Source organism: Plecotus auritus (assembly GCF_963455305.1).
Source record: "Plecotus auritus genome assembly, chromosome: 3".
In the NCBI taxonomy this organism is placed as follows: domain Eukaryota; kingdom Metazoa; phylum Chordata; class Mammalia; order Chiroptera; family Vespertilionidae; genus Plecotus; species Plecotus auritus.
In genome coordinates this window covers 8,774,258-8,796,269 of record NC_137772.1, presented here as the reverse complement: position 1 = coordinate 8,796,269, position 22,012 = coordinate 8,774,258, and the positions used below count along the sequence as shown (strand labels likewise).

The 22,012-nt window shown below is 46.8% G+C and overlaps 1 protein-coding gene across 4 annotated transcripts in view; it reads right to left on the bottom strand.

Moving 5' to 3' along the window:
• Positions 1 to 22,012, bottom strand: part of STOX2 (storkhead box 2) — a 114,630-nt gene that overhangs the window by 27,655 nt on the left and 64,963 nt on the right. The window contains exons 2-3 of one of the 4 annotated variants that reach the window (XM_080658944.1): positions 8,176 to 8,466; positions 7,960 to 8,079 (exon numbers count right to left, since the gene is read on the bottom strand). The exons of the other annotated variants lie outside the window; for them this stretch is intronic. Coding sequence (XP_080515070.1) covers positions 7,960 to 7,984 — 25 coding nt within the window. The 5' untranslated portion in view covers positions 7,985 to 8,079; positions 8,176 to 8,466. The remainder of the gene's footprint in view (positions 1 to 7,959; positions 8,080 to 8,175; positions 8,467 to 22,012) is intronic. 4 annotated transcript variants of the gene reach the window in all.

Genomic DNA, 22,012 nt, shown 5'->3' with positions numbered 1-22,012 from the left:
AAGGGAATATAAATACATTGCTGAAACATTGTTGGTCATCACCATCTAAAGAAACCACCATATTGTGCATCAACTATGAATTGCTGCTTGTCTATAACTTATAGGATAAATTTTTCCACTGTCACAATTAGTTCCGAACATGTCCATAAAGACAACTCATCTAAAAACTCACAGCTACTTTGTAGGCTAACCAATTCTTTCTAAACTGCGATAATGCTGTCCTATTGTTCTAACAAGAAGGAGTAAATAGGTTTTATTCCAGCTTTATTTTCTTACAAACATCCATTTAGGTACCGTCCTCAGGGAACACTTGTCAAATCCGGGATGATTCAGATAAAGCCAAGCACGGTGCCTTGGACGGAGTAAGCATTCAATAAATTTCTGGTAAGTGAATTTAAAATGTGAGAAGACGTGAAAATGTTACCATTGAAAGAAAACGTCTTTGCTTGTAAGAGCATTGAACATCAGATTTCACAGACCTCAGTGAGCACGTGGAGATCGCTTTCATCGAAGGTGCTATGAGACACACGAGGACCGGGAGAAATCTGCCCGGTGGTGATGATGGATGGAGGATGGAGACCACAGGGAAGTGGGAGAGCCATGCAGAGCGCACAGCGTGCAGAGCCCGGGGGTGCCAGGCGGACTTGGGCACTGCAGGGGCAGGCTGGAAGTGAGGTGAGAGGAAACAGAAGCCAGATCCTGGTTGACCAGAAGGCTTTGATCTTATTCTTGATGCTAATGAGGAACCACTGCATGCATTCATACAGAGGAATTACACGACACGTTGTGTTAGAAAACCACTCTTGTGCAACGGTGGAGGACAGACCGGGGACTATTACAATCACCCAGGCAACTGACAAGGAGGGTCCGACAACTGGCAAGAATCAGGCACGTGCTGACTTTCACTGTCTTTGACCGCCTGCAGCTAGTTACCGTCTCAGAAATCGCTCCCTCCCATGCATACATTTTTACTATTTAAACCCCTCCCTGCATTCTCCCATTCAACTTTTGGCCCATTCCTTTAGCGGGAATTCTTTAAAAAAATTCTCTCTCACATAATTCATCCTCTGAAGAAATATATCTGAGTGCTTATTATCGACCCAATACCTTGAGGTACTCAAGTTCCCAAACTGTTCCGATCTTGGTTCTATTTGGGGAGGGGGGACTCCACAAACCATCCTGTAATAAAGCCCTGTCTTTATGAACCCCATTTTCTCTTTCGGTCATTAATGTGGGTTCTCTGTACCAGACCTCTGCATATGAGAGAGGACAACACGACTCCTAAGAAGATGTGACTTCCAGCTCTCATTCATCCCCTCCCAAGAGATCCCCACAGCTTTCCAAAAGACACTTAGTAGAAGAGCAAACATCTCTATTTTCTTCCATCGAAAGTGACCCTCTTCATACTAATGCATAAGGAACTACGCCATAATAAAGGGCGCCTTAAAGTACTCCGACGTCCATCTCCCGTGGCAGCCTTCTTCAAGTAATCTGGTTTTTCAGGCACCAGCACCCCCATTTCCCTGTTTATTGCTAAGAACTATTTGCCATCATAAATGCCAGTGTGTTCTGGCCTCCAGACCGAACAGTTACCTGTGATCCTAATGAAGTTCATGCTGACGAGTGCAGCTCTGAAACTGACCTGATCTGTAACGGGGAGGTTCGGGGGGTTCCGTGAAAGTGCCCAATGTCTTACAACTGAACACGGCGACCACCCTGGGTCCGGCTCCTCGTCCGTGAGATGACAGTTGAGATGACATGATTTCAAACATTCCTCCGGGCTCAAGTGCTCAGATTCCCCATCGAGGCGGCAGAATCCTGGCCTAAAAACCCAACGCTGAACTCCCGTCTCCATCTCGCAGGAGATACTGTTTTATGCCCATCCAATCTGAGAGCGTAGGCTTGGGTTTTAGAAAGAATAGAAAAACAGAGGGCTGTTCATTTTTCCCTTCTGAGAAAGGCTCCATCGTTTACTCTTCCTAATGCAAAGTCTTGTTCCGCTTGGTTCCTCAGGACCAACGTGAGCCTGTTTTTGTTCTCTGAGCTGCCAAAATTAACACTGAAGTTACAATTATAGATGCCCATAAAATTACCACATGGAGCAGATACTGCGACCCGTAAAAACGGTCCAACTTGCTTGTAAAATGTACAGGCGCACAGCGACAATACAACTCTATTCCTTTCAACAAACCAGTCATAGAACTACTAATGGGCCAAGTTTTACCTTAAATACCCAGGGGCCTGGGAAATCGTAAGCTCACCGAGGTTAAGCAAACAACTTCTCTGATGCAAAGCATCAGACAAATCTTGTGTTTTTCAATTTAGTTCAATTTATTAACCCCAATTTTATGTATAAATGTGGTCCGGTTTCCTTTAACAGACGATAATTTTTAGAAGTTGCTCTAAAGAAAACACACTTCCCCTTCCCAGGCCTCTCGCAGGCGGCAAGGCCCTTTTGGGGGGCAGAGCATACGGCGCCCGTGAGCCCCATGCTGCTACCCCTCCTGTGAAACCAAATGACTGTGCTTGACTTTCAAATGTTTGTATTTGAAATTTCAAAGAAAACCGCCATTGAAAGAAGGCACTTTGTATCAATTTATGGTATGTTTGGTTTAAATGCCACTGATTTCAGAAATTTAAGGCTGAGCCCTCATTGCAATAGTCAATGGAGGGAAAGTTGACAGGAAAAGGAATTTCAGAACATTTAGAAATTCTGTAAGAGCTTCTCTAAAGTTTGTGAATGTTGTATTTCAACATTTGATGGGTCTCTTAAAGAAGGTCCCATTCCTAAGCGATTATTTGAATAAATGATTTTAATTCAAAGGACAATGTACATAAGAAGCTCTTGTTAATAATAAGTCAATGGTAGCCATTGTTAGCTCTGACATACTAAGAAACTTCTAATGACAGTAGGGTTAAACAAGAGCCAGCGAGGTGACACGCTCGTGTATGTGTGTGTGCGCGCACACACACACACACACACACACACACACACACACACACACGTGCGCGCGCGATTGGGCTATGCTTTTCTGTCTAATGCAGAGAGGTGTCTAATGCAGCCAGGTGAAATGACAAATCAATCGGCTTGTTGGTTTACAAAAGAGACTTTCATCTTCCCCAGTCTACAAGTTTTCTTTAATAAGCAGAGACAGACAAGTCAGAAAAAGTGGAGGATCGGGGAAAGAAGGGCAGTCAATGGACAGTGATGGGTGAGACCTCCTAGCTGACTCCACCATCACTAGGATGATAACTGACATCTTCTCTAATAAACAGCGAACACTTTGGACCATTCTGCTATTGCAATAGATTTGCAGCTTAAAGGTTACATGCTTCAGCCCCTTGCTGGGTGGCTCAGCTGGCTGGAGCATCGTCCCATGCAGCAAAAGGTTGCAGGTTGGATTCCCGGTCAGGGCACATACCTAGGTTGAGGGTTCAATCCCTGGTCAGGACACATATGGGTGGCAACTGATTGATGTTTCCCTCTCACATCCATTTTCTTCTCTCTCTCTCTCTCTCTCTCTCTCTCTCTCTCTCCCCCCCTCCCTCCCTCTTTCCCTCCCTCTCTCCCTCCCTCCCTCCCTCCCTTCCTCTCTCTCTAAATTCAATAAAAACGTATCTTCGGCTGAGGATTGAAAAAAAAGGTTACATGCTTCAAACCTTTGCTAAGGTTCCACATTACAAGCTGAGTGTGACATGTGTCTGGCACTATGGAATAAAACCTAGCAGAGTACTAGACACAGAGCAGGCACTCAAGTTTGTTGCATAAACAGGTACTACATATACAGACAAGGCAAGGTAAGACCTTGCTAACTACCAAGATGTTTTCCATCACCAGCTTCCACCTCGCTCTCTAGTCCTTCATCCAGGACTAAGTTAAACCCATATACCACCAAGGATGACATCATGCTGAAATGCCAGTCCTCGCGGACAACATTGAACAAGATCTCTCAGATGTCATGCCATTCTGTAAAGCACTGGCTGACAAGTTCCTGTGGAATAGTGTCTTCCTTTACTTTATTAAGAGGACACCATGTAGAATGGGACCTCCATTCCTCTTTTACGTCTCTTCCACCTCCACTGTATATCAGAACGCAGCCTAACACTAGCGACACATTAGATGCTCCGATTCCCACGGGTGGTGTTTCTCAACACTAGTGAACAAATCCATCTCGAATACAGGGCCACCCTTGTCCCCTCTTTATAAGTTAGCATCGTCATCCCCATTTCTCAAAATTGTGTCCTTTGCCTCATCAGTTTAGGAATCACAATGTTACTATGACTGATGTCTGTAAAATACAATTGGAATAGCACAAGAAGGCCTAATTAAATATAGTTCGAATATGTGTATGTTGATGGTCCCCAAATTACAACAAAATTATACTGAATGGCTGCTGCTGACCCCCCAACAGGTGAACACCCTGCCAGCCCTTCCGACGGCCATGGAGGTTGTTATGAAAGAACTACTCAGTTGTACAGGGATGAACGAGTACAGAGAAAACTCCCCACTCACTGGACCAAGAAGTAACTTTCCTCTCCAAAATTCAGCATCACGAGACTGTGCCAGAGGCCATGAACTTTGTCATCAAAACCTTAGGTTCAGAGCCCACTTCTGCTCCTCAGTAGTTGTGTGAGTTATGGCAAATGAATTTTGTGAGTCTTGATTTCTTCTTTTATAAAGTATACACAGTGATGTTTACTTCATAGTCACTGAGGGGATTCAATGACATAATAGCTATGATTGCCTACACTGTCCCTGAGACCTAATAAATATTTCGTAAGTGGTAGTTAGTATTAAAACTCTCTTCCCCAAGCCTATCTGAATTTATTCAATATACTCTTATATGGTGTTTGAATTTCTACGAATAGGGAAACCATCTGGTCCTAAAAAAGAACACCCTGTTTTTTTAAAAAAGCAGACAGTTCTGTGGGAAGGCTAAGAGGGCAATGGTCTTTCTTACACTAGAATTAATTAGTTTAGTCAGATTGCTCACCTCTTGATTCTTATCTGTGAGCATATGCACCGAGTGAATGGAATATTTTGACTGGGAGGGAGAAAAGTTAATATTTATAATATATATAAACATACAGCATTTGGGATGTATTACTGGGTTGGGAGAAAATGGTCTTAAAGCAAATGAGAAACATTCATTGCATAGGGACTTTGCAGAGAGAAGGGCACTATGGGATGGGGAAAAATGAATAAAGAGTTATAAGAATATAAAAAAGTATCAAAGAAAGTTGGTCTCTTTCAAAATTTTGGCTGGGTCAATCTTTTACCTAAATATGATAAAGGAAACTCGGCATTTAAGTAAGCACTACAGACCAATGCACTAGGAATTAAGTAATTTCGCAAGCAACCTGAGATGCTAATAGTCATGTTGGTTCTCTCTCCTAAGGAAAATGTCTTGTAGGCTTAAAGAAAAATCTCCCACACCAACCTTCGGAATTATGCATACTCCTTACTTCAGGGTGGCTTGTCCAGTGATATTATTCTTCCTAATTAAGGAAACCATAATCGATGTCCACAGGTAAGGGCTCACCTTTACATTTTTCTTAAAATAATCCTCAGTGAGCAGCGTGAGGCACTGTCTGCACCCCCATCTCAGGAAGAACAAGCCTCCTTCCTACGGTCACATGCAGAGCTCCCGAGGCCGACCCTGGCACGCCTCTACTCCACCAAGACTCTTCGCGTGAACAAAACAGACCATTCCCACCCTCCGTGACAAATTAACTTCATCAACTATTTACTGAGTGGCTTCCATGTGTAGGGAACTCTAGGAGATGTGAATTGTGGACAAAAGCATAAATCTTGATCCCTGCCTTCAATGAGCTTACCACTTAGGTGGGGAAACAGGGTATAAATGTGTGAGAATACAATTGTAACGTGTTCCATACACTGTTTAAAACACCCTTAGAAGATATATAACAAGAATAGACATGAATGACCAGTAAATCAATTGTCATATAAATTTATTAATATTTAACTATATATATGTGTATGTGTGTATATATATATATATGTGTATGTGTGTGTGTGTATATACATTCCCCAAAATGTATGCACACACTTTGAATAATTAGAAAGGCAGTGTTTATAAAAATACATTTCATTTTCAAAATTAAGCTATCAGCTGTTACAGTGTATATACATGTTTGGGGAAATAAATATATATGTACACACACACACACACACACACAGAAATGAATGCCATAAGAAGACTGAAAAAAGACCTCCAGTTGGAGTAACCAAGGAGAGCTCTGTGTGGAAGAGACGGTCTACTATGATAATCTTTTAAAAGTTGTTCTAAAGAAAACACACTTTCCCTTCCTATGCATCTCGCAAGTAGCAAGGCCCTTTCGGGAGGCAGAGCATACAATTATGAGTAGAATCGATGAGTGTGGGGCCATTACATAATCACTAGAGGCCCAGTGCACAAAATATGTGCACCTGGAGGGGGGCGGTCCCTCAGCCCGGCCGCGCCCTCTTGCCGTCCAGGAGCCCCAGGCTTCTGACTGAGTGGCGCTCCCCCTGTGGAGTGCACTGACCACCAGGGGGCAGCTCTTGCACTGAGTGTCTGCTCCCTGGCAGTCAGTGCGCGTCATAGCGACTGGTCGCTATGCATATTAGCCTTTTATTATATAGGATATTCTCAACATATTATGCTTGTAATTTTCCTGACCAAACATCCTTTGAAACATCCAACATCCTCAGCATGCTTCGAAGATGCCCACAAGTGCTACCCAAAGAAGAGCCGTCATGGACCACGAGGGAGGACGGTGCTTCCCTGCCCCCCGGGAGAGGGTGAGTTATGGGATGGACATGAGAACAAAGAGAAGAGCGATGTTCAAGGAGCCCAGCCAATACACAGCTTGCCTTCGTTTCCAATGTTCTCATTATTATAAACTAGAGGCCTGGTGCGTGAAATCGTGCATGCGGGGAGGGCCATCCGGCCAGCCCACCCCAATAGGGGCTGATTGGGCTGGGCCGGGGGTGGGGGTGGTAGGGGAAGGAGATGTGGGAGGTTGACTGGCCCCTCCCCTGATGGGGGGAGAGCAATGGGGGGTTGGGGCTGGCCAAGGGGAGGGGCTGTGGGCAGTTGGCTGGCTGGCCCTGCCCCCTGGTCGAACTCCCAGTAGAACTCCTGGGTCGAGGGGACAATTTGCATATTAGCCTTTTATTATATAGGATTACATAAGGGATTTAACACTCTCAGCTACGTCTTTAATAAAAAAGTGCCAAAGCTATAAACTTGATGGGGCGGTAAAACCCTGCTTCTGGATGTGCCGAGTTTCACTTTGGAAGCGGGGCCTGTCATCCACTTTTGAGGACCCAACCTTAGCGTCTCACTGTTTGAAAATAAATTTTTAAAAATAAAAAAGCCTTTGTGTGAAAAGCCCATGGATATTGTAAGAAAACAGCCCTGCCGTGATTGGATGAAGTCCGCCTCCTTCCCTCCTGGGTAGCAACAGCCTCCGTGAGATGGGAGTGAGGTCGGAAACCATCACAGCAGATACACCAGGCTCTCTTGGATCTCAGTGCGATGTGAGTAGGTTAACAGGCCAACTCACGCATCCCATTTCAGAGGCCAGATTAATGGAGAAGAAAACATTTCAAATAATATTTCCTGACGGCCTCCGTCAGAGGAGTGAAGAGCTATGACAGCTGATGGGAATCTGAAGCAGTTTAATCATTTCCTGTGTGAATATCCTGGCGCTGTCTGACTCCCCAGCTCTGAGCTGGTGCTCTGGAAACACCACGCTGGCGAGGTCGCCCCTGGAGGGCAGCCTCCGGGGGCATCGGGCACCGGGATGGCTCGAGACTGAGGCCGCGGAGACTGTGACAGCGAGACCGCTTCTCAGAGGACACGGCACCCTCCGCGAAGGGGCGGCAGGCAGATATCTGACCGCGTTTCTACGCACATAACCACTCTCAACGGAAAAGCAGGGGCGACCTACCTGGTCCTTTCTGGCCTGGCTCCATCCCCCAGGCAGCGTTGGCGTTAAAGCCTGGCGCATGCTAGGGGTTTGCGTCCAGGCACGAGAGGGAGCCAGTGACAGAAACGGACGTCCTAGAATCTGGAATAAGAAGAAAGAGTGAACTTGCGAGTCACAACATCCGAAATGAGCATTTCAGACTGGCTGCCGAGGGCACGGCGGGAGCGGGTACTTTACCTTCGTGGGTCTACGTTACAACACGAGCTCCAGACCTCGCAGCTCTTCTCAAAAGTCAGGGCTCGAGATACGGGCACCAGTTCAGTTCAAAAGCACCTGACCAAGGCCTTGCCCACGGACGTGGCTGGTGACCGTTTTAGGGGGCAATCCTTTGTCCTTTTATCCTATTTGCCTGGCACGGCGGGAGGCTGCCCCGAGCCTGTGCCACAGGCCACAGCCACGTGCACTGAGCCAGCATCCCACTGCAGGGCCTCGGGAATCTGCAGTGTCACTCCTCTTCCGCCTTGTTCTCTGCAAAGTGAAGTCATAGGGATGGATCAGCCAACCTGCCTCCGCGCTGCCCTGCCCAGAATCCTTTGTGAGCTGCATGAGTCATCGCTCCGAGAAAAGCACCAGCCCCGGTGTGTGCGGGCTCCTTTGTCTGTGCGCTGCTGCGCTGCGCTGCGGGACACGGCTGGGGAAGGACCCCAGGCCAGGGCTGCAGGGGGCACGGCCTCCTCTCCAGGGGGCCCAGGACGCTGCGCATGCATTAGCACCAACTCTTTTCTTTTTTTTTTTAATCATTAAAACAGGAAAAAGGGCACATACCTCCGGACGCTCGAAGGAAAACACACACATTAAAACTGATCTAGCGTCATATACTCACCAGTCTGTAATTATAAATCTGACACTCTCCCCGCCCCCCGCCCCCCCCCCCCCTGGCTTTTCATTGTCATGAAGGGCGGATCTCCCTCCTGTGTGTGCCAGGCCATTCTACTGTGCCCTGGATCAAAGCTGAGTTGCAGCGAGCCCTTTGCCATAAATTCCAGTTGCGTGCAAGTCCTTGCAGGCCTGGGTCTCACGGCGGCGGCCCAGCCGGCAGCCTCGCAGCAGAGGCCGCAGCAGCCGCCGCCGCCGGGAAGGCAGCGCTGGGAATGAGGTCACTGTGTCAGGGACGCGCTCTCGGCGTGCGGCTCTCCTGAGCTCACAGTACAACTGAAATCCACGGTGGTGTGATTCACAGGATTTTTTTTACATCACTGCTTCATCTGCCTTAAAAGAAGGTCTACGTCTGAGCTCAGTAAGGCAAAAAATAAAAAATAAAATCCGTCACACATCTGAACAAAACTTCCCTCGGCTGCGCTGCTTGTACCCCTCTCACCACTCGCTCCACGCTGAGTAACCCCCGCACAGGCACGTGCACATACTGTATTCACACACACACACTTAGACACACGGACACACAGAGGAACTGATCTGGGTAGAACCATAGAGAACACGATCTGTCTCCATTCGGAGTACAAGAAATAACACAAACCTCTCGGGGGGAGAAGGGGGTCGGGGGAGAGGAGAGAATGATAGAGATGTTAGCAATCGCCTCAAAACCAGAGAAAAATGGAGTCCGAGAGGAAAAGTGTAATCCAGACAGAAATGAGTTCTGTTGTATCAGCAATAACACTGCCTAAACCCCCCCCAAGCAAAACAGGCCCCTCTCACGGTCTCCATTCAGGAACCAAAGAGAGAGCGGCAAGTTAACCCCCCCTCAGAAACAAACAGATTTGGGAGCAGATGACACTCGTACAGCCAGTTCTCCCACAGCCTCACGGGTACACAGCTAAGTTACGGTGAAAACAGTGCAGGGCAGAATGCAAGCTGCTAGGAAGAGCAGAAATATACCAGACTTCCCGGGGAGACTCGCCCAAACCTCCCCAGGCTAAAACCCCACCGGAAGCATCTCCTCGCTGAACCCCTGGGACTTAGCGCGTCTCCAGGCACCTCCTCCCACGAGCCCTGGTCTCACCCGAGCCAGTGCGCATCTCTGGTGTGACCCTACACGGTGGGCCCCACCCCATCCTTGGGGAGCTGAGGAAATGTAAAACCCCCCTCTGCCTGATAACTCACCCAATATCTACAAATAATAGCCCAGTCCCTGTGTTCCAAGTCATCTCTTGTAGCTGCACACACTCTGGGACATGTAGAACGAAGCACGCGCTCTCTATGTTCACTCGTCGATCAATTGGTACGTTTGGTCCCAGCATTATTCAATAAAGCTTCGCCAGCTCCTGCAGCCCTCCGACACTTTCAGATCCTCTGCCCCCGTCGTTTCCATGGACGGCTCGCCCTCTGGTGTCATCAACTGCCTTCTTTGAATGTTTGTATGAAGAAGCGGGTACACTCCAGCTGAGTCCCACCCATGGCCCTATCCCCTCCCCGGTTCTGGACCCTATAGCCACATGGTCTAAGACGCCAGCAGGTTATTGGCTGCTGTGTCAGATTTCTTCACATGAACTATTACCTCAGGTCCTAGGCAGGCATGTAAGAAGAAAGACGTCATCCATGATGCCTCGTATGTTTTATCAGAAGTGGTTTGTTCTTGAGGTTCCCTTCCGGTGTAGGATGGTCTCTCGTTTGCTCTGTCACCTAGGTCCCCATCCACTCGGCAGACTGAGCCGGTGGCCCAGCACCTGGGCCTCCCACCCGGGCGTCTCAGCTGTACTCAACCGTCTGTGAATTGGGTTGTGTCGTTACTTATCAATCCACCTACATCCACCTCACTCTGCCCATTCCTGTCAGGCATGGTGGGATAGCCACCCGGTCAGAAAGCATGCCTAACACACCCCTGCACCTGAAGAATGCAGTGACGTAACTCTGTAACAGGTGGATCAAAATGAACATCTAAACAGGTACCTGTGGCTCTGGCAATGTAAGGGCCAGTGGGGAGCACTTCTTGATGGCTGAAAACTCAAGTTTCCTCTATGATATAGGAAAGATTAAACAAGTAGACAAAGAAAAAAACACACACCAAATACTCAAAGAAAAGGGATGGAAAAATACCAAGAAAAATGTGTCCAAACATGTATGCTTCTGTCTATTTATAGGCCTAGATGCCCATAGACAGAAAGTCATCTAAATTTTACAAGGACCCAGTAAGGTAAGAGCCATTATTACGCCCATTTTAAAAAGAGATTAGCCGCCTTCCTCAGCTCCCACAGCTGGTAGGTGGCTGAGGCAGGATTTGAATCCGGGGCAGGAGGTCCCAGAGCCTGTAATTTTAATCACCACACATACTGCCTCTCGACTACTATAATAAAATAACCACGAGGAACCATTTGTAAAAACCCCATAGCTCAATTTAAATGGAAGCCCATTTGCTTCGTTAGCACGTGAGGTCAGTGAGGTCAGGTTCACGGGCTCTGTCCCCTTTGTGGCCATGTTTGCCCGGGTCTACAGCGCCCAATGGACCGACCTCCAGCCTCAATCCACAGACGACGACTACAGGACCAGGCAAATGAGTGTAATCGATCAGGCAAAACCACAACCATAAGCTCATGGTGTGGTCCTCCCAACAGCAAGATGGGTTTTATGAATGGACACCTATTAGCCTCAGGAAGTAAAGGCAGGAAAGACACTCCGATGTTTTAGATGGCAGTCTGCGATGGAGAGATAAGCTCGAGAATCAACTACAGACACCATCAGCAGCCCTCCTCGCCCTGGTGCCTCATGCTCCTGTTAATAACAGCGTCGGAGTTGCAGTAAAGATTTACAGACCTCATACAGCATGTCGCAGAGGTGGTGCTCAATCGGGGAGGTGTGGGCAGAGGCTGTGCTTGGCACTGGACTGGTCGCCGGGCAAAAGATCAAATAGTAGCACCACACAGTGACACGGTCATCCAGGCTCTTAAAAAACTGTTTTGAGGACTAATGCTGTAGCACTAATCTTAGAGCTACTGTACCAGATAAAGCAGAGAGCAACAGATACCCCTGAATCAACTGAAAATATTCACTGGGTGCTTAATCGCAAATGTGTGAGACCGTTTAGACAATGAGGAGCATGTCTATTGGTACAGGCAAACTTTTTCATTAACCAATGCCATGGTCTCTCCTTTCATGAAGCTGATAATGCAAATGAGGAGATAAGATATTCACACATAAAAAGTGCAAAGAATACAAGACAGTGTTTGTCAAAAGGGGGAAGAGGTAACAGGCACACCTAAGAACTCGGGCAAAAGAACCTGGGCTGAGCCCTAGCCGGTTTGGCTCAGCGGATAGAGCGTTGGCCTGCGGACTGAAGGATCCCGGGTTCGATTCTGGTCAAGGGCACATGCCCCGGTTGTGGGCTCGATCCCCAGCAGGGAGCATGCAGGAGGCAGCCAATCAATGATTCTCTCTCATCATTGATGTTTCTATCTCTCCCCCTTTCCCTTCCTCTCTGAAATCCATCAGTCAATGTGTACATATATGAACCTGGGCTGAAACAGGGACCTAGAACAGTGGTCGGCAAACTGCGGCTCGCGAGCCGCCGCGGTTTGCCACTCTGTTGACTAATGAGTTTGCTGACCACTGACCTAGAACCTGCAGAGGTGAGAGAAAAGAGAAAGGGCATCGCTGGTTAGAACGTGCGCTCCATGAAGAGAGGGGTTTTTGTGTGCTTCGCGTTTATAGATGTATTCCTGAAAAGTGCCTTGTCACTGGGAGGTACTAGAGAAATCTGTGCCGAATGAATGAATGAATGAATGAATGAATGATCTGGACAAAGAAACCAATGAACCAAGGTATGAGGGCATTGATGGGAAGGAGGTGAGGAAACAGGAGGTGGGTCTGCCTGGGGCTGAGATTCCTACTGGGAAGTTGAGGGAGAGGAGGCCAGTCTTTAATGGGTCAGAAATGACCCACCTTCTATTTACCATGAACTTCACTTGGCATCAGTTATAGCCATTAGTAAGTCTCCTCCCTACAAAGCATCACCCCTACAGGAACCCCAAGTTCTCAACAAACAAGTATTTCTAAGCTTATGGCAGCTCATGCTGACTGCATGCTCAGATGCTGATTCTCCCAGGGACTTCTCTGCCTACCCCCATCGCCAGGCAGAAGTCTGTGATGCCAAGACTCTCTCCCCTTTGCAAAAAATGTACCAATACCAGAGGAAAAAATCCTAATCTGTTGCAGTATTATATTAAACCTCCCCTAATTCAATGTGGTTCAAGTCAACAAACATGAACTGAAGACAACGTGTAAGACACGCTGCTTGTTGCTGAGGTGAGAATAAAGATGAGGCAGTTACAGCATCTTTGCATCAATATCTGAGTCATTCTGACTCATTCAGGGAAAAAGTACCATCAGAACAACAACAGCAACAAAAATAGATGGTTATTTCTCATAGAAGAGAGAGATCGTGAGGAAACGTGGTGAGGAATGACCAGCGCTTCAGGAAGGACATGGCAGCTGAGGTGGGCTCCAAAGGTGAACAAGTAAAGGGGCGGGAGAGAAAAGTCAGGGATGTCTGTCCAGGCAGCGAAGCAGTGTGCACAGAGACCACGCAGGTTACAGAGTTCAGACGTCCTGGAGAATGGCCGGTGGTCACCGAGCTTGGCTAGCATGGAAGGACATATGAAGGAGACAGGCAGAGGGTACGCCAAAGTGTCGGTCAGGCTGACTTAAGATTTTGAAGGTGAGATTGCAGGAGAAAGGCATTCAGGGTTTTTACAGGGGAGTGATGCTACTGAGGCGAAAAGTTTAGGTTACTCTGGCAACGGGGTACAGGATGCATCCAAAGAGAGAAGATAATTATTGGGACAAGGAAAGAGCCTGTTATGAGACCTTAAACAAGATGTGGAGACCCTGAACGCTTCAACCAGGAGCAGAGAGGAGCAGAGGGAGGAAGTGCGTTTCTGTTTCACAAAGGAACTGTCCAAAATTTCCCGCATGCACTATGAGGATGCTAGCAGAAATTCACGTCCAGAAGTGCTTGCCCATAATCTACCCCAAGCCTGTCGGTGCCATGGGGAGAGTCTGGCCTTCAGAGTGGTGCCCGGGGTCGAGTAGTAGCTCAAGGTGAGGAATCAAGGGAGGAGGAGAAATCCTCTGAACAGAACCTGGGCACCAATAACAGATCAGACTTCCCTGGTTGCATGCAAGCTGATAAAAAGGCACACATTAAAAATTCAACGAAAGTGGTTTTAATAAAAACAGAAAGTTCCTGCCGAAACCGGTTTGGCTCAGTGGATAGAGCGTCGTCCTGCGGACTGAAGGGTCCCGGGTTCGATTCCGGTCAAGGGCATGTACCTTGGTTGCGGGCACATCCCCAGTGGGAGGTGTGCAGGAGGCAGCTGATTGATGTTTCTCTCTCATCGATGTTTCTAGCTCTCTATCCCTCTCCCTTCCTCTCTGTAAAATATCAATAAAATATATTTAAAAAAAACAAAAAAAACCCCCAGAAAGTTCCAAAGTTCTCAAGGCCTTTATCGCCCAGGATTGACTGTTAGTGCATTTCTGTTATGGAGGAAGAAATCATTGCAATTAAAGTTGAATTAAATGCAACAGGTATAGACAGGGAAACGAAGTCTGTAAAGACCAACTACACTTGGTTTCCCTACAAGCATCGGAGAGCATCTGTATGATTACAGAGTGAAGAACAGGGCGGGTCTGTGTTACTCACTAAAATTCTCAAAAGTCTCCGGATCAGATCAATCCTCATAGGATTGGGAACACAGAATAATGACATTTTAGATCTGAAAGTCATCCTATAGAATAAAGAGCTAATATGTTAATTAGACCAGACAGCGGAATGACCTTCCGGAAAGACCAGTGGGCGGGGCCACAAGGCAGCCAGCCCTGCGAGGGCCACGCCCCTTGCACGGATTTCATACATCAGGCCTCTAGCCTAGTATATTATGATTTGACTGAGGGTAAGCCTAGGGTCCAATGGGGAAGCGGACTTGCCCAAGGTTGCAAGAGCTGGTCCCGGAGCCAGAACCAGCACCCAGTTGTCCTGATTCTCGGGGCAGACATGGTCCCATTGCTCCACAAGGCCTTGCAGAACTTACTAGAAGAAAATTAAACTCTAATGCTTCTCTGGATGCACTTCGGGTCAGATATTACCCATGAAGCAGGCAGATGTCCACGCTTCTACACTGCATTCACTACGGTATAAACCATTTTCCTACCCTTCGTTCTTCTAATCAATGCCCACAGAAGACAAGGAAGAAAATGATGAAAGTAAAGTGAGTAAACTTGAGAACCTGTGAGTTTTCAGCTAAAAAGACAGATTTTAAATGCGAAGTTTTGATATTAAACTGTAAGGAAACTATGGGAAAGCATGGGAGAATGAGGCGTTACCCTTCTCCATTATAATTTCGCCACAATAGCATCGGGATGTGTGGGCTCTTCATTTCTGACCTCCCGGGTGAAAACACAGCTGAGTGAATCTCAGACATTTGTACGTAGTATTTCCACTATGTCCATGGTATGTCCAAGGGAGCCCATGATATGCAGGGGGAAAGATCCTGTTTTCAAGTGTCCCTGAAATCCATGCAGCTATATATTATACTCTGTAATACGGTGCTTTTTGTCTTAATAGCAAAATAAAATAAAAAAACTGTTTCCATTGAAGATCACTCAACATTACTTTCCAAATTTTACACATGAACCGACCCCCTAGGCAGACCGTCCACGGTGATCGCAAGGCTGCATAAACCTGTGGTGTGAACCCCAGCCCCTGGAGGCAAATCTGCCCCCAATTTGAGAAGCAACAACTACAGCTGAAAACACCCCTGAAAGTGGTGTTTCCCAATTAGTTTTCAAAGCTATCCTCAGCATTGCTGTGCTTTAAAGCTGTACCATTACTGAGTCCGAAGAGCTCTTTCAGCTGGAATTAGTTAGGTTAGAGCAGACAAACTGAACTACTTCATCACCGGCTTATTTAACGACGGCCAAGGTATCCTCTCTGTGGGTTGCATTTCAATTCTGCAAGAGGAGATTGGAGGGGGGGGGGAAGGGGGGAACTATGGGAGATGCCAAGGCTGCCGTATTTTTAAAAAGGAGACATATCTATAGAACTAACCTCTGACCTCAAGGTGTTTCCAATTAACTGAGGAATGAAAAGTAAACACACATACGAAGGTATCACAATATTTCCCCAAAAAACTACGAACAAGATGGGAAAACTTACTGCAAACTAAGTCCAGACAGAGTGTAAGGGTAAGAAATACTGGCCAGCCCGACCAGCATGGCTCGGTGGTTGAGCGTCGACCTATGAACCAGGAGGTCAGGGTTCGATCTCTGCTAGGGCACATGCCCAGGTTGCAGGTTTGATCCCCAGTAGGGGGCGTACAGGAGGCAGAGCCAATCAATGATTCTCTCCTATTGATGTTTCTACTAGTGACCCGGTGCACGAAATTCATACACATTAGAAGGGGATTCATTAGAGGAAATAATTTAATATTGCTATTTGCCCTTTCTCTATAATAGAAGTGTCAGAGATGAAAGAAAATTAGTAAAATGTATATGAAAACCTTCCTCCTGGCAGAGTCTGGGGCTCACCACGGGACCCAGAGTCAAGTCCCCGCCCACCCACATGTACCTCAAAATCGCGTGCGACCCAGACCCGGCCGCCCCCCCCCCCCCCCCCACATTGGGCTAGATCCAGACCTGGCCAGTCCCACCCTTGTCAAGCCCTGCCAGGCAGGGGGCGTAGCCTCAAGTCCCCTGGCCCGGTGCCAGGACTGGGGGTGTGGCCTGAGGTCCCCGAGCCCAGACTGGGGTGGGCCTTGAGGTCCTCCGTCAAGCCCCGCCAGGTGGGGGACATGGCCTGAGATCCCCTGTCAAGCCCCGCTGGGTGGGGGGCATGGCCTGAGGTCCCCCATCAAACCCCACCAGTTGGGGGGGTGCAGCCTCAGGTCACCCGGCCCAGCACCGGGAGGGGGGGGCGCAGCCTCAGGTCCCCTGTCAAGCCCCACTGGGCAGGGGCACAGCCTAAGTTCCCTCAACCCAGCAATGGGGGTGCACCTTAAGGTCCCCCGTCGAGCCCCACTGGGTGGGGGGCATGGCCTGAGGTCCCCTATCAAGCCCAGCCAGGCGGGGGCGCAGCCTCAGGTCCCCTGGCCCGGTGCCGGGGTGAGGGGCATGGCCTGAAGTCCCCTGTCAAGCGCCACCTGCTGGGGGCGTGGCCTGAGGTCCCCTGGCCTGGCGCTGGGGTGGGGGGAGCAGACTGAGGTCCCCTAGCCCATCACCAGGACAGGAAGTGCACCTTGAGGTCCCCCGTCAAGCCCCGCCGGGTGGGGGGTGCAGCCTGAAGTCCCCTGTCAAGCCCCACCTGGTGGGGGGCATGGCCTGAGGTCCCCCGGCCTGGCACTGGGGTGGGGGGAGCAGACTGAGGTCCCCTAGCCCAGCACCAGGACGGGAAGCGCACCTTGCAGTTCCCCCGTCAAGCCCTGCCAGGTGGGGGGTGCGGCCTGAGATCCCATCAAGCCCTGCCGGGTGGGGGACACGGCCTGTCAAGCCCCATGGGGGTGGGGGAGGTCATAGCCTCAGGTCCCTGCTGATTGTTCGTTAAGGCTCCTTATGGGAACTTGGCCTCAGCTGTGGGTGCAGCCATCTTTGCGACGGAGTGATGGTCAATTTGCATATTCCCTCTTTATTATATAGGATTTCTCAACCCTTCTCCCTTCCTCTCTGAAATCAATAAAAATATCTACACTAATAAAAGAGTAAGATGCAAATTGACCATACATTCGAGACACCCACCAGCCAATCAGGAGTGAGTATGCAAATTAACCCAACAAAGATGGTGGGTTAATCTGCATACGCAGGCGCCAAGCAGCTGGGGGTGGGGCGGGACGCTTGTGTCGTCGCCATGGGGATGATGCAGGCGTTCCTCACTGCCCCAGCTGCTCTGGGCCTCTGGGCAGCGTGGGAAGGCAGAAAGGTGGCTCTGGGCCAGAGTGAAAAGGCGGCTCTTGCCAGAGCGAAGGTGGTGCCGGCAGCCAGGGGAAGGAAGGCCCATTCTTGCACGAATCTTCGTGCATCAGGCCTCTAGTCCTATATAATAAAAGCATAGTATGCAAACTGTCCCCTCAACTGGGAGTTCATCTGGGAGTTGGACCAAGGGGCGGGGCCAGCCAGGGGAAAGGAGGGAGGCCCCATCTGGCAGTGAGGGGGGAGAAGGCAGCTGGGGGAAGGGAGGGAGTACCCGGCCAGCAGCCGGCAGCCACTAGGGACCCTACCAGTGCACGAATTTCATGCACTGGGCCTCTAGTATATATATATATATATATATTAAAAAAGAAGAAATACTGGCCAAACATTTCCAGCCCCGCTCTGCCCTCGGTGCACCTGGGCTGTCCTGTGTTTCCCACAGGCTTCAGTGGAGCCCGTTAGGTGGGACGAGCCCCTCACCCAACACACGCTTCAGGGAAGTGGGGGGACCTTCTGTGGGCTGCTTCTCTTACATTTCAACAGGCCCTAGACCAAGTATGTCAAACTCAAGGCCCATGGGCCACATGCCTCGTTTATTTGGCCCGTGTTAGCGTTTGAGTTTGACATGCTTGCCCTAGACTGACTCCTTGGGCCTACTCTGTTTCCATTTCCACTGAAAAGCAAGTGAACAGGATTCAGTACCCAAAAGAGTGGTCAGAAACAGTGGTTTCAGCACTTAAAACGGTCAAATAATTGTCAATGACAAAACCCACATGATTTGGGCTTTAATTTCCTCTACCCCATTCCTTATCACCAACTTCTACTCATCCACTAACGTTAGGCCAATCCTCAGCATCATCACCATACATCATCTCATGGAAGTTAGATCATCTTATTAATAAAGTGTTTATAAAACTAGGGGGCGGGGATCATAATATCCTGATGTTAAAGAATACAAACCAGTCATATTCTCTTTTGTCTCTCTCTAATGAATGGATGAAAAATGATCTTTCTTTGCTGTGTAGGATCACAGTGATTATGCAACCACCTGTGTTTGCTCTGTCCAATACAGTAGCTATTAGCCATGCAAATTAAAAACTTAGTTCCTCTATATCAAGTGCTCAGTGGCTACATGGGTGTTCACCATATTGGGCACAGCATATATAGATATTCAACAATAGCTACATACAGTATTCGCCAATAGCTACATGGGCTCGTATTCACATTGGCACAGCATTTACAAGGTGGGGCAAAAGTAGGTTTGCAGTTGCTCATGTGGAAAAATAATACAATAATTAATAAAAAATGAGACAAGAATAAACTGTTTCACTTACGACTGTAAAACCTACTTTTGCCCCACCTTGTATAGAACATTTCCATCCCCTCAGAAAGTTCTACTGGACAGAACCGACCTAGTTAATCAATAAGCAAAGGCCTTTCTTGATGTGCAGGTTCTATGAGTTTTAACACATATGCAGATTTGTGCAACCACCATCCAATCAGGATGGAGTCAGATAGGACGGTTCCATCGCCCCCAAAACCCTATGATGCTCCTTACTTGCCCCTAATCCCTGGAAACAACTGATACGTTCCTTGTCCCTATGGTTTTGTCTTCTCCAGAATGTCATATAAATAGAGTCAGACAGTGTTTAACCTTTGGAGACTAGCTTCTTTCACTGAGCACAATGCTACTGAAACTCATCTTGGTGCACAGACTTGGAGCAGGATTTCGGGGTATTATGCTCAGAGTGGGTTTACCTTTATAAGAGACCACCAGACCCCTGTCCAGATTGGATGTACGATTTTGCAATTCAACCACCAATGTAGTTCTGGGAGTTTTGGTTTACTTCTTGGGATTCTTTATGTAGTTAACCCTGTTGTCTACAAATAGGGACAGTTTATTCCAATTTGGAAGTCTTTTAGTTCTTGTTTAAGGAATTCCAATTTGATGTTGAATAGGAATGGTAAAAGTGGATGTCCTTGCTTTGTTCCTAATCAAGGGAAGAGTATTCGGTCTTATTAAGTATGATGCTAGCTGTAGAGTTTTGTAGATGTTCTTTACCCTACAAGGGCGTGGTCTTCTATTCCTAAAGAGTTTTTTTAATTATAAATGTATGTTGAATTTTATCAATTGCTTTTTCTGAATCAATTGATATTATTCTGTGATTTTTCTTCTGTAGTATGTTAATATGGTCGATTGCATCAATTGATTTTCAAATGCTGAATTAGCTTTGCATTCCAGGCCTAATCCCCACTTGATCATGGTTTATTATTTTTTTATATATTGCTGGATTCAATTTGCTAATATTTTGGGGGAGCTTTTTGCATCTACTAGTATGTTTACGAGGAACTTTGGTCTGAAGTTTTTTGGTTTATTTTATTGTGCTATCTGTCTAGTTTGGACACAAGGATAATGCTGGTTTCATAAAATGAGATGGTAAGTGTTGCCTCCTCTTCCAGTTTCTAGAAAAGATCATGTCGAATTGGTGGTATTTCTTCCTAAACATTTGGTAGAATTCTTCAGTGAAACTATCTAAACCTGGAGTTTTGGGGTTTGGGTTTCTTGGGCTAAAAAATTTTAACTTTAAGTTAAATGTATTTAAAGGATATAGGACTCTTCCGGTAATCTATTGCTTCTTGAGGAGTTTTGATAGGATGTTCTTTCTAGGATTTGGTCCATTTCATCTAAATTGTTGAATTTATGGGCACAGAGCTGTTTGTGGCATTCGCTTATTGTATTTTCAATGTTGGTGGTCTGTGGTGATATGCCCTCTTTAACACCTAATATTCATACTTTTTATTTCTTCTTTCCTCGTATGAATTTTCTTGCTCTTTTTAAAGGATCAGCTTTTAACTTCATTGGTTTTCTCCATTAATTTTGCTTTCAAATTCATTGGTATCTACTCATTATTTCTTTCCTTCTGCTTGCTTTGGATTTATTTTGCTCTTCTTTTTTTCAGTTTCTTTAGGTGAAGGCTTAGACTGTTCACTGCAGATCTCTTTTTTCTTCCCTAACATAAGCGTTTAATCTATATATTTCTCTTTAAGCTGCTTTGTCTGCTTCATACGAATTGTGGTATGTTCTATTTTCATTTCTGTTCATCTCAAAATACTTTCTACTTCCCCTGAAACTTCCTCTTTGATCCATGGATTACTTAGAAGCATGCTGTTTAATTTCTTAGTATTTGGGGATTTATCTGTTATCTTTCTGTTGTTGACTTCTAGTTAAATTCCATTGTGGTAAGATAACATACTTTGAATTATTTCAATTCTTTTAACTGCTTTTAGGTTTGTTATATGTCTCAATAGCTCATCTATCTTTGTGAATGTTCTCTGAGGATTTAAAAGAAATGTATATTCTGCTATTTTGAGGATGAATATTTTATAAAGGTCAATGTATACTATATGATCTTGGTGACCAATGTCACCCCTATAAATTTAATTAATAATAATAAGTACATTTTTAAAAACTTTAAAAATAAAAGGTCAATTGGATCTAGTTGGTTGAGAATGTTGTTCAGTTTTCCCATATTTTTATGGTTTTCTACCTATTTGTTTTATCACTTACTAAGACTTGTTGAAGTCCCCAACTATAATCACCCATTTTCTCCTTTCAGTTCTATTTTGCCTCATACTTTGAAGCTTTGTTGTTAAGCACATATACTTTTAATATACTCTTTTTTGAAAATAATCTATAATAATAAAAGCATAATATGCTAATTAGACTGGACATCCTTGGGGACGAAGCCGGGGCTGCGAGGGGAGCCCGCGTCCCGGTTGCCAGAGGGAAGCCAGTCCCGGTCGCCGGGGGAAGGAAAGCCTACTCTTGCACGAATTTCATGCATCGGGCCTCTAGTTATTTTTATAAGAACACTTAACATGAGGTCTATCCTCTTTACAGATTTTTAAGTGTAAAATAAATACCGTATTGTTATCTACAGGTACAATGTTGTATATCAGAGCTCTAGGACTTATTCATCCTGTATGACGGAAAGTTTATGCTTGTTGAGTAGCAACTGATTCCCCCCCCCCCCCCCCGCCCCACCCCACAGTCCCTGGCAACCACCATTCTATTCTTTGCCTCTATGAGTCTGACCTTTTACATCTCTCATAGGTGGAAACCTGTAGTATTCCTCCTGGTGTGCCTGGCTTATTTCACTCAGCA